Source organism: Saccopteryx bilineata, chromosome 12, assembly GCF_036850765.1.
Source record: "Saccopteryx bilineata isolate mSacBil1 chromosome 12, mSacBil1_pri_phased_curated, whole genome shotgun sequence".
In the NCBI taxonomy this organism is placed as follows: domain Eukaryota; kingdom Metazoa; phylum Chordata; class Mammalia; order Chiroptera; family Emballonuridae; genus Saccopteryx; species Saccopteryx bilineata.
Genome location: NC_089501.1, coordinates 31,670,134 through 31,682,905, shown reverse-complemented (window position 1 = coordinate 31,682,905; position 12,772 = coordinate 31,670,134). Strand labels below are relative to the sequence as shown.

The following is a 12,772-nucleotide window of genomic DNA, read 5'->3' as shown; positions in this document are numbered from 1 at the left end:
ATTAAATGGAAAGATGGTGGTCTGTCAAGTCAGAGACCTGGGTTTCAACTGAGGATCTGCCAATTATAAGTTGTTGACCTTGAGCAAGTTACAAAGCCTCTTTGTACCTGTCCTTAACTGTGGGCCAAAGGGTAGTGATAATGCCCAACTCTCAGGGTTGTTGAAATGATTAGAAATAACATACCAGCAGCACCCTGCATATAATAGGCACTATGCAAATGGTAGTTCTTATTAAAAAAAAAAATCTATTGAAGATATTCAACAACTCATCTCCAGATGGTGATTATTTGAGGCATACCTTATGGGAGTTTTGTTGATATGTAAACAGATTAGTAACATCTTTGACAAGTATATGCTTTTGTTAGTTTTCTTTATTTTATTTTTAATTTTTACTTATTGATTTGAGAGAGGAAAGGAGAGAGAGACAGGAAGATCGATCTGTTCCTATATGTGTCCTGACTGGTACTGAACTGGAGACCTCTGCGCTTTGGGACAGTGCTCTAACCAACTGAGCCATCCAGCCAGGGATAGGTTTTTGTTTTTTGACAGAGACAGAGAGAGACAGAGAGAGGGACAGATAGGGACAGACAGACCAGAAAGGAGAGAGATGAGAAGCATCAATCCTTTGTTGCAGCACCTTAGCTGTTCATTGACTACTTTTTCAGATGTGCCTTGACTGAGGGAGGGGCCACAGCAGAACAAGTGACCCCTTGCTCAAGCCAGTGATCTTGGGCTCAAGCTGGTGAGCCTTGCTCACACCAGACAAGCCCTGCACACAAGCCAGCGACCTCAGAGTTTTGAAACTGGGTCCTATGCGTCCCAGTCTGACACTCTATCCACGGCACCACCGCCTGGTCAGCCCAGGGGTAGTTTTATTTATATAGCCTTTATCTACTATAAACAAAACTAATCAAATAAACAATTTTCAGTGATTTAAATGGGTAAACCGTAGTATAAAATTAAGGTCAGATAATTTAAGATTAATTTGAAGTCTTCACTTACCAAGCTATGGTTCCTGCCAGTTTATATTAAAGAATATTATGGAATGCCATTATTCATGGGAAAAGAGGTAAGAATATGGAAAAAATAAACTTACCTAAAAACCTGTGCAAGGTCACCATATCTAACTTGAAATGGTGAATAAGTCCATGGGTGTTGAACAGGTGGCACAGCAGTGTTACCAGGCTGTTTCCTGGAGGAAAACCATCACCAGTTTTAACTCTTTTTTTTTTTTTTTTACTGTTAAATTATCAAGATTGACAATAGGATCTAAAGCAGTGGTTCTCAACCTTTCTAATGCCATGACCCCGCAATACAGTTCCTCATGTTGCGGTGACCCCAAACCAAAAAATAATTTTGGTGGCTACTTCATAACTGTAATTTTGCTAGTTATGATTCGGAATGTAAATACCTGATATGCATTATGTATTCTCATTGCTACAAATCAAACATAATTTAAACATAGTGATTAATCACAAAAACAATATTTAATTATATATTGAGAAATATTTATTACTAATGGACCTCCTTACCTAGTGTATTGGGGCTACCATTCCGTAAATAGCTGCTTAACTAATGGATCTGTTTTTTCCAGATTAGTGGCAAGTTTCCTATATAGAACAGTGTGAACTACGTCATAGGATACACTGCAGTTTCTGCACAGCACGGTATCTTTCAGGGCTCTTTCACACTATAAAGCAGCGGTTTCTGCGGTGGAATCCACATCTCATTTACTTCAATGGAAGACCCGTGGATTCCGCAGAAGAGAGATCCCCTGTACGGCAGAAATGCAGTTCCGACACATTTCTTCCTCTCCTATTCAAGTCAATGGGAGGCCGCAGCAGATTCCGCTCAAATATAGAGCATGTTGCTTAATTTTTTCCATGCTAGAACTTTTCCTAGAGCAGAAAAATTCCAAAGGTGGAATCCGCTACCTCCAATAGACTTCTATAGGAGGCAGATCTTTCACACTGCAGAATCCGCACAGCAGACTCCTCAGTGTGAGGCCTCTTTCAGTGTATGGACTGTGGAGCGCCCCCGCCCCGCTCCCCCCCCCCCGCCCCGCCCCCCTCCCCCCCCCCTCGCTCCTTAGGCCCTGGACGGATGATGCAATCACGTCTGCGCATGACCGCAGGCATTTAGTTTGGAACGCATGTCCATAATGGCGTGCGTTCAAGCTGAATAGCGCTGCTGCAAATGGTAGCGTGGCTTCTCAGCGGCTAAAGCCATTGGAAATATGTATTTTCTGATGGCTTTAGGCGACCCCTGTGTTTTGGTCGTCCGACCCCTGCTGGGGTCGCAACCCACAGGTTGAGAACCACTGATCTAAAGTTTCTGTAATAAAAGGTCTCTGATAGGATCATTTATTTTCCCCTTTAAATTTAAAATTATTTAAGCATAAAGGATCTGATTACTAAGATCTGATTTCAGGGTTTCTTTTATTGTACAAGTAAAATTAGTTCAGATCTTCTCCCTATACCAAAGGCAATGAATTATTAGCAACATTAAGAGTTAATAAAGAGTCTGCCAATTTTGCTATCAACCAAGATGAGACTTGACCATGAAATATTTTATAACTCAAGCTAGCAGAGATGCCCAATTGAGGAAACAGTTTGTAATAACTTAAAACACAAACTTGGTAGATGGTGGGACATACGAAGGTTAGTATTAAATATGATGTCTTTCATTGGATTACTAAGCTTATCAGCATTTGTTGAATGAGCAAATAAAAATATAATAGGATTTTATTATTTCCTTATAGGAAGCTTTTATAGGCACAAAATCTTAAAAGGTGAAACCAGTGAGAATCTCTACTTTCCTTTCAGCTGCAGCCTAAGCTTTTACACTTTATCCTCAGCAACTGGTTTCTTCTGATGCCAAACTTATCTGAACAATACCTGCAACAGGGCAGAGGTGACTCATTGAACGAAAATGCACAAACACTTGCCCTGCAAGAGTCAGGGCTGATCAGAGGAAGTTTGTGTTTCTAATTTTCATTGACTAACAACGAACTTCCTTTTGGATGTGGCCAAAGTATTCTTCAAGGACAGAATCTAATCTGTGGTTTAAATTCCTTTGAATTCATCAGGGTCGGAAGGAAACTTCTTAAATTCTAATGCCCAATTCAGTCCTTATTCTTCATCTGAACTAATTTTCCCTTGCCCTGGTTCTTCTTGAGTAGACTTATGAAAGTGCGGAAAGAAGGAAAAAAGGAATAACAAATGTTTAAAAATAAGTATTTGTTTTCATAAAATTAATCTCATTTTATGGTGTATATTTTAGTGCGAATTCTTCCGGGTGACTTACCATTTGTCAAGCGATCAAACAAGAAAATGTCAAAATCCCACATTCCCACTTTGGAGAGCATATACTGAAAAAGCAAACAAAAAATCACTCACAGGAATCATGTTGGAGACTCAAATAGTCACTTTGAGACAGAGTGAATTAAACAATTAATAAGTTGAATATGCAGTAGCATTCTACTACCTAAGTACAACTAGTTTGTAGTAAAATAAATCTTACTCTCTGGATAATGACAACAGTGTTAAAGGGACAGGCTTGAGGAGCAGACTGCCTAGTCTGATGTCAGTCACATCTCTTACTGGCTGTGGTACTTTGGGCAAGTTCCTTAACATCTCTGTTCCTCAGTTCCCTAATTTGAAAAATGTGGCTGATATTATTACTTCAGGGGGTTGTTGTGAGGATTATAAAAGGTAATGTATATAAATATAAATTTATGTAATATAAGAGCTTAGAACAGTTCTTGTAAACAGTAAGCACATGCATGTTAGATATCTGTCAAAACTATGGTTCAGTGAAGTCTCTACACCAGGGGTCCCCAAACTACGTCCCGCGGGCTGCATGCAGCCCCCTGAGGCCATTTATCCAGCCTTCGCCGCACTTCCAGAAGGGGCACCTCTTTCATTGGTGGTCAGTGAGAGGAGCATAGTTCCTATTGAAATACTGGAAAGTTTGTTGATTTAAATTTACTTGTTCTTTATTTTAAATATTGTATTTGTTCCCGTTTTGTTTTTTTACTTTAAAATAAGATATGTGCGGTGTGCATAGGGATTTGTTCATAGTTTTTTTTATAGCCTGGCCCTCCAGTGGTCTGAGGAACAGTGAACTGGCCCCCTGTGTAAAAAGTTTGGGGACCCCTGCTCTACACCATAAACTACTATTCACTTAAGACAGGTTTATAACAAAATTTTAATCAAGTAAAGTCAAAATGATTGCTTGAGTACATTACTCTGCTCAATGTGAGACTAAATGCGAAATTAACTGTTGTAACAGGAAACTGAAGAGTGAGCAATTGAAAATATTAGCTAATCTAAAAACCTCCTTTAAATAGGCTTATTATCCTGTTTTTTCTTTTTCTTTTTTAAAATACCCATGCTTAGAATTAGATGGCGTTCACCCTCACACACAAAGTCCCAGGTGCTGTTTCAGTCCTCCTCACTGTGGCTCCTGGGACGGGGCCTTCCTGTCCTCCCCCGGTCCCTGCTCCTGGTAAGAGCCAGCTCACTGTCCTCTGCCTGCCCCTGAACGGCTTCTCTGCATCTTACGAAAAATCCAACGGTCTCATCATGACACACAGAGACTTTCACAAGAGAGTGAGATAAATGAGGGGTTAAGAGGTTCTTTGTTAAGTTTAGATTGAGTGAGCATTTTATCCAAGTCATACAAACCTAAGGGCAGAGCCAAAACTTGATCTCTGACACCTTGAATTCTGGCCTGCTGTTCTTTCTGTGCCTCAGTGTTGCCTTTACTGAGAGGGGGCTACTTAGAGGGGGGCGCCCTCACAGTGTTCAGTCACGTGCTCTGGTGCAGAGAGCTTAGTCTCACTCTCCTCCAACCAAACAAATGAACAAACAAACGTTCACCTAATCTCAGGCCTTGGGCTGTTAGAAGTGATTCCCCCGCCTCCCCTTTCATAGACCTAATATTAGAAATTAGTTCTTCTGCTATTACTTGCTACTCATTTCTATATAGAATGTAAACCGCATAATATTACTTGGCTTGCAAACTATACAGTTGTGTTTAAACAGAGGCAGTTTATTTCTGAAACTTAAATTTTTCAGGCAGTTTGTGTTAGAGATAGGCTGCAGGCTTTTTTTTTAGATTGTCACACATTAATTTATACCCTCAGTTGGACCAATGGATTCCAAAAATAATTGTAAAATTAGTAAAGATTATTTGAATGAATTAAAAATTATAAAAAGAATAATGCACTATATTGCTAGCCTAGCATGGAATTAAAGGCTGGTAATTATTGGGTTAATTTCATTGTAGCTATTACAATGAGATAATTCAATGGGTTAAAAATTCAGTTATTCTCTTATTAGCAATCGATTAGTCAAAAATTTTATATTACGTAGTTTCCTGCAAATATGTTTTGCACATTTATAAAAATGAAAATAGGTAGATATGCATATATTAAGCATACAAACATGCTCTACCTCATGCTTTAATCTCTGCATCACCCTTAAGAGGTGTATTTTTCTATTAGCTTCATTTAGTATTTGAGGAAATAGCCCAGGCACGTTGACTGACTAACCCGAGTCACAGAGCAGCTCAGTGTCAGAAGCAGGACCGAGACCCGCCCCAGTGGAAGCACTTGCTCCCGGCCACTGGCCTGTGGCGAGGTGTTTGGGGGCGGCTAGCTCACCCTGGCTTGTCCAAGGTAGTCTTCATCCAGCAGGTGGAGGGGGGCTTGTGGGATAATTCCACGAAGCAGCCTTGATGCATGGAAGTATCTTTGAAAGCTTAACAGTCTCTTCACCTTTTTCTTGCTGCCAATTTCCCCTGAGTGTGTTGTATCTGTGGAAAGGAATCAAATGCAGGAATTATATAATTAAAAAGAGCCCTATTTTCTGTCCTAGGTAAAAAAACACAGTGTATTGTAAAGGAGCGAAATTTTAAAGATACTCTCAATACTTTTTTTTTTTTTTTTTTTTTTTTACAGAGACAGAGTCGGGGAGAGGGATAGACCGGGATAGACAGTCAGGAACAGAAAGATGAGAAGCATCAATCATTAGTTTTTCATTGCGCGTTGCAACACCTTAGTTGTTCATTGATTGCTTTCTCCTATGTGCCTTGACCGCGGGCCTTCAGCAGACCCCTTACTCGAGCCAGCGACCTTGGGTCCAAGCTGGTGAGCTTTATTGCTCAAACCAGATGAGCCCATGCTCAAGCTGGTGACCTTGGGGTCTCGAACCTGGGTCCTCTGTATCCCAGTCCAACACGCTATCCACTGCGCCACTGCCTGGTCAGGCAATATTGAGATATTTTAAATCTAATTTTTGAATACAAAGTATACAAATTAAAAACTCCATTTTTTTTTTATTAATGATGCTGATATACCTAGTAAGTGAAATCCACACACTTCCACCGGGATTTAAAGGAACAGTTAAGCTTTTTTTGCTGCATTGAAACCGATATTCTAAAATTTAGATCAGGTTCTTCTCCTACACTAACTGTAGTCTGATCAGATCCTTCACCTGAGTTAGAAGAGTTGAAAATACACTAGCTTGGACAGGAGAATATGCTCCCTAATGTTCCAAGAGCATCAGTAACAAAGAATCAATAATATCAGCCTAAAAGCGACCTACATTTCCCGGACAGGAAGCAGAGAGGATGTTTACTCCCCAATGGAGTATATTCTCTTTTGCTGGCCACAAAAGTCTGATCCTGTCAACAGAAATATTTTAATACCCATGTCACATGTACCTTTCAAAACTTGACTATTGACTTCGTGAGGATTGTCCAGATATACCCGAAGCACATTATTTGAATATCTGTCAAGCCATGTCTTCTCTTAGCTGAAATTCTGTGAATCGCTCTAGGGCCACACAAGTGACATCTGCTGCCAGTTCTGGACCTAGAGTTCATTGAGCAGTCTAGCAGGAAAATGTGCTGCTCGTGTAGAATGAAATTTGGGTTTCACTCCTGTCTCCTCCTGTCTCTCCTTTTCCTCTATGGGACTCAAAATCAGAGTGGATGCCAGAAGCAGAGGAATAGTGGTCAGGGGCCTCCTTTCTGATGGGACACTTCCCAATGCGATGTGAGTGAGCGACCACCATCAGTTTGTTACTTAGGTTGTATTATGCATGAAGAGGTGTAATTCAAGACTAACCAATTACCGTTCTCTGGAATTGCTGCCTGCTTAAAATTTTTTTTAAAATTTTAAATGAATGTAGATTCATGTGTGAAAAGAGGCAAAACAAGTATGTATGAAACTGAGGAGTACACAAAACGTTGTGTGTTTGGTCACACATCAGTATTAAAAATGGTATACGTGGCCTCAATTCTACTAGTACGTGCTCATTTGTATCCATTTATCAAGTCAAAGTACAGGATAAAGTAATTAGTTCATTTATCTAGAAAATAGTTTGAGTGCTTCTCAGGGACAGGCACTGTTCTAGATACACTTGATGAGATCCTTCAATTCTTGATCCCCCAACGAGCAAACCAAAGATCCCTGTCTTCCAGAAGCTTCCATTCTAGCTTAGAGAGACAGACAATAAACAATAAACAAACAGAAGAAGTAATTTATAAAAATGTGTTGGAAGGTGGTAAGTGCCATGGGTAAAGAAAGCAATGCAGGGAACAAGGGGTCAGAAGTTCTGTGTGGGGTAGTGATGGCTGGCCTCATTAGGAGGTATGACTTCAAAACTTGAAGTAGATGAAGGAGCTGGCCAAGCAGATGGCTGGGGTTCCTCTGAGAAAATATTGAAAAATTGTAGCATCAAAACGGATAATGGCAGAATGGATCGTAAAGCATTGACTGAAAGAAGAACCCACAAGAGCATAGTGGTAGTAAATAAATAAGGAAGAAGGAAAGTTCTTTCTTGCAGAGAGTGCCAACCGGTAATGTAGGTGAAATTGATAGAGTTAGAAAATTACTATTTTTCAGCCTTCATAGTAATAGTGTAACTGATTCAAACCAGAATCATCAATGGATACTAAAATTATTAAGTGAAAGTTTATAAAGCAACAAGGTAAGTATCAGAGTATCTCCCCACAGATGACATAGTCATCAAAAGGAAAAGATGAGTAATATTTTATTGAACAAATGTAGAGGGGGCACCATCTTCGCTAAAGTTAACATCACCAGGGATGAGAGAAACTGACATCATCATATACTTCCTGTGTTCCTACACCAAATGCACATTGACTCCAATAATAATAATAAAAAAAATCAGGAAACCCCAAGTTGATAAATACTTTATAAAACAATTGGCCTGTTCTCTTAAAAAATGTCAATGGCATGAAAGATAAAGCCTAGGGTATTGTTTCATAATATTAGACCCCAGATAGAGTGCATTAAGTGCATAGCATGATCCTGAATTGGATCCTGGATCAGAAAATATTTCCATAAAGGACACTGTTAGGACAATTCGTGAAATGTGAATAAGGACTTAAATACGAGTTACTTATTACCTACCCATACATGAGTTATATAGTATACATATATGATCAGAAATAGTTTCTATTCACTAAAATTATCATTTTGACTAAAATATTATTAACCTAATGATGCTATGAGTTGGAGATATTAAGTTTAGATTTGTTTTGTCTTGAAACCGAAGAGGTCAACAGCAAGGTTTTCCCTTTTTCTACTTACCTTTTTTTCACCTTGTAACCAAACAGATAACAATCCACAAATATGACAAAACACAGATCTCCTGATCTTTATTTAAATTTCTGATATTTCTTGGTCTTAATTTTTATTTTTAAAATATTGTGTTAAAACATGATATACATTGATTACTGACTTATCTGGTACCCCCTTAAATTGGAACTTGAGGTAAACGCCTCCCCCCTTACCTTAGTTTCAGTCCTGTCACATCTTTGGAGCATAAGCTCAGATAATGTAAAAATAATTCAATAATGAAATAAATCTAGACAATAAAGCCATCTCATAGTTACCTTTTTAATGGTAGCCTATAGATTAAAAAGTATAGTATATACTATATATACCAACATTTTCTCAACTACCAAGGCAAACCATGACAATGCTAGTTAGCATTTCTCTCTGAGTATTCTTTAATTGACAAGAAAATAATTCAGAAGTGATGCTAAATAGCCATTTTTGGAAACAATAGGGCTTAATTTTCTTATTTGTGAGCACACAAAGCTAAATGAAAAAAATTCTTTAGGTGGCTCTAAAGGGGATGAGCATTCACTATTGCAAAAATAAATCCATTTAAAACAGTATTAATAACCTATTTAGTAACTGTCATTTAGGGAGTACTTTGTGCTATGTGAAATAATGAAAAACTAGCATATAAGAAGCTGAAAAACAGTAGGGAGAAAAATACCCATAAGAAACAATTTGTGAATAGTAGTCATAAATACTGCTTTTGAAGTGCTAAAGTGTGTTATATAATTACTGAATAAGACCTGACACGTTTGTTTCTAAAGGACTTTCAGTGAATAGCTAGTATATTTACTTTTATAATTAAATATATCATAATATGTATTTCTGACTGGAAATATAAATGATTTACCTAAGCTATTTTTTTTTGCATGTGTGACAGAGACAGAGAGAGACAGATAGGAAGGGAGATGAGAAGCATCAATTCTTCATTGTGACTTCTTAGTTGTTCATTGATTGCTTTCTCATACGTGTTTTGATGGAGCGTGGGTGCTCCAGCAGAGCAAGTGGCTCCTTGCTCAAGCCAGCGACCTTGGGCTCAAGCTGGCAACCTCAGGGTTTGGAACCTGTGTCCTCTGCATTTCAGTCCGATGTGTTATCCACTGCGCCACCACCTGGTTAGGCTAGCTAAGCTAAATTTTATAGATAGCTCAACTAAATTTAGCTTGTAAAAATTTAGTCTATAATATGTCTAATAATAAAATATTTGTTTTATTTAATGTCTTTATATAATTAAAAATATCATTATTTAAAGGCATTTAAAGTTATCCTAATGATGCTTTTTATTTGGATTTTATTGTTTTATAGGCTATGGGTCCCCAAATTCTCATTTGGAATAGTTATAAAATGGTGCTCCAGAATGTTTATTTGCCTAGTCTATGTGCACATAGACTCTAACTGTAAAATTCATTTTCTGCTTACTTGTTCTTTTATGAATTTCACAAATATGTGCATATTAACACATTCTGTACTATTTAGATACTAATTTTAGGGTTATAAAGTGTATATTGGCATGGCCAGTATGGTAATTAAAAAATTCACAAGTTGCGGTTGGCTTAAATTCTAAAAATTCTAATAAAAATTATTTTCATTTTGAGTACGTTCTCTATGACATATTCTCTTTGTAAGGGCTAATAAATTCTGACACTAAGAGAAGCTTTAAACCTAGAATAAAAGCCTAAGATAAAAAAGTCTATAAGCACACCTCTATGATGAGGCTCTTCCTGTCAACTATATCCCTGTTCCTTCAGCAAGGTCCGTATCCATTGTTCCCAGAACTTGAATAGCTAGTAACTAGCGCAGGAGCAGCTCAGGTGATATCAAGAACAAAGCAAACCTTTATATTTGAGTGAGCAGAACTCGTCTCAAGCAAACATGGAGAAGCAACTCCATAAATCTATTATCAATATTTTAAAGCATTAATTAAATAAATTTAAAAAATGTGTTATTAATAAATGCCCTAGTCTGATAATTATTGCACTAATAATTATTATAATATGTATATATTATGTAATCCTTGTCATATGAATAATGATTATATAATAATTATGATAAAGTTACTTGCTGAGTTAGTGATTATTCATATAATTCATATTGTTTATTCTTCTCATTAAAATTTTAGTATGTCTTGTACTCTAGAGTTATTGGTATCAATAGCTTATTACTCCCCAAGATCAGAAACCATTTTATCCAACTTTGTAACTCCTTATATCTAGTGCATAGTCTTATACATAATGAAAACTTCCTATAAAATTTCTCTCAATTAGTTTACAGAAATATCATAATCAAATGCCATTTTAAAATAATAAGCCAATTAATAAAGTACAAGATGCTGAAACTTATATGTTAGTTTTTGTGTTTTTTTTTGTTTTTTTTAGAGAGAGGGATAGACAGGGACAGACAGACAGGAACGGGGAGAGATGAGAAGCATCAATCATTAGTTTTTCATTGCGCATTGCAACACCTTAGTTGTTCATTGATTGCTCTCTCATACGCGCCTTGACCACGGGCCTTCAGCAGACCAAGTAACCCTTTGCTGGAGCCAGCGACCTTGGGTTCAAGCTGGTGGGCTTTTTGCCCAAACCAGATGAGCCTGCGCTCAAGCTGGCGATCTTGGGGTCTCGAACCTGAGTCCTCTGCATCCCAGTCCGATGCTCTATCCACTGTGCCACCGCCTGGTCAGGCTATATGTTAGTTTTTGAAATCATTTTCTAAATTTCCAAACGGAGTTCCAGGGCCCAGCTCCTTCCACCACCATCACTGTCTGGGAGTGACCTCCGTTGTAATACTCAGCCGGGCCTGTATGAGTACAAATTCACTTGTATTTACACATCTGAATTTCTTATTAGTCTGTAAGGACTTGGAGGCCAGATTTTTGCTAGTTTTCTTTGAATTTCCACAATATTCTGTAAGTTATGTGTTAAATACGTGACAGAATTGAAAAACTTTCTTACGTGTATGTGCCAGTTCTAAGTTAAAGAATGATGAAGCCCTGAGAAATCAGGATGAAATTCTAGTGTTAAAGATGTAGTTTTAAAAAAGGTGAGAAAAATGAATTACTTTGATTTTAGGTATAGTTACTCTGGTACTCAAATTTCACCTTTCACAGTTTCACCTTTCTAGACATTAAAGTCTTTATTAAAAAACTCAGCTTCCAAAAGCATTTTAAAATATAGAAATAATATTATGACATTGATACATGATATTACATATGGAAAACCCTATTGACTCTATCAAAAAACTGTTGGAACTAATAAACAAGTAAAATTGCAGGATGCAAAATCATTACATAAAAACCTATTGCATTTTTATATGCTAATAATGAGCTATCAGAAAGAGAAATTAAAAGAACAATCTTATTTACAATTGCATCAAAAAGAATAAAATTCATAGGCATAAATTTAACTAAGGAGGTAAAAAACCTGTATACTGAAAACTATAAGACAGTAATGAAAAAAATTAAGTAATACACAAATAAATGGAAAAATAGTCTGTGTTCATGGATTGGAAAAAAAAATGTTAAAATGTCCATACTGCCTAAAACAATCTACAGATTCAATGCAATCACTATCAAAATTCAGATGGCATTTTTTATAGAAATAGAACAAACAATTCTAAAATTGGGATGGAACCACAAAAGGTCTCAAATAGCCAAAGTGACCTTGAGAAATAAGAATAAAAGTGGAGACATCATGATACCTAAATTTCAAACTTTATTTCAAAGCTATTATAATTGAAGTAATATAGTATAGGCATAGAAAACAGACACATAGAATAAAAAACCCAGAAATAAACCCTTACAGATATGTTCAGTTAATTTATGACAAAGGAGCCAAGCATATGCAATGGAGAAAGAAAAAGCAGACTCATCAATAAATGGTGTGGAGAAAACTGGACAGACGCATGAAAAAGAATAAAGTGGGACCACTATCTTCCACCGTACACAAAATTTAACTCAAAATGAATTAAAAACTTGAAAGTAAGACCTGAAACCATAAAACTGTTAGAGAAAACATTGGTGGTAAACTCCATGACATAGGTCTTAGCAATGATTTTCCGAATCTGACACCAAAAGCAAAGACAACAGAGACAAATATAAACAAGTGAGACTAC

General features: G+C 37.2%; 1 protein-coding gene across 3 annotated transcripts in view; it reads right to left on the bottom strand.

Moving 5' to 3' along the window:
• The window catches only part of PDE7B (phosphodiesterase 7B), a 336,495-nt gene that overhangs the window by 35,314 nt on the left and 288,409 nt on the right, over positions 1 to 12,772 (bottom strand). For all 3 annotated transcript variants that reach the window (XM_066248440.1, XM_066248442.1, XM_066248441.1), the window contains 3 exons: positions 5,669 to 5,820; positions 3,307 to 3,370; positions 1,097 to 1,192 (listed from right to left, as the gene is read on the bottom strand). In XM_066248440.1, coding sequence (XP_066104537.1) covers positions 1,097 to 1,192; positions 3,307 to 3,370; positions 5,669 to 5,820 — 312 coding nt within the window. The remainder of the gene's footprint in view (positions 1 to 1,096; positions 1,193 to 3,306; positions 3,371 to 5,668; positions 5,821 to 12,772) is intronic.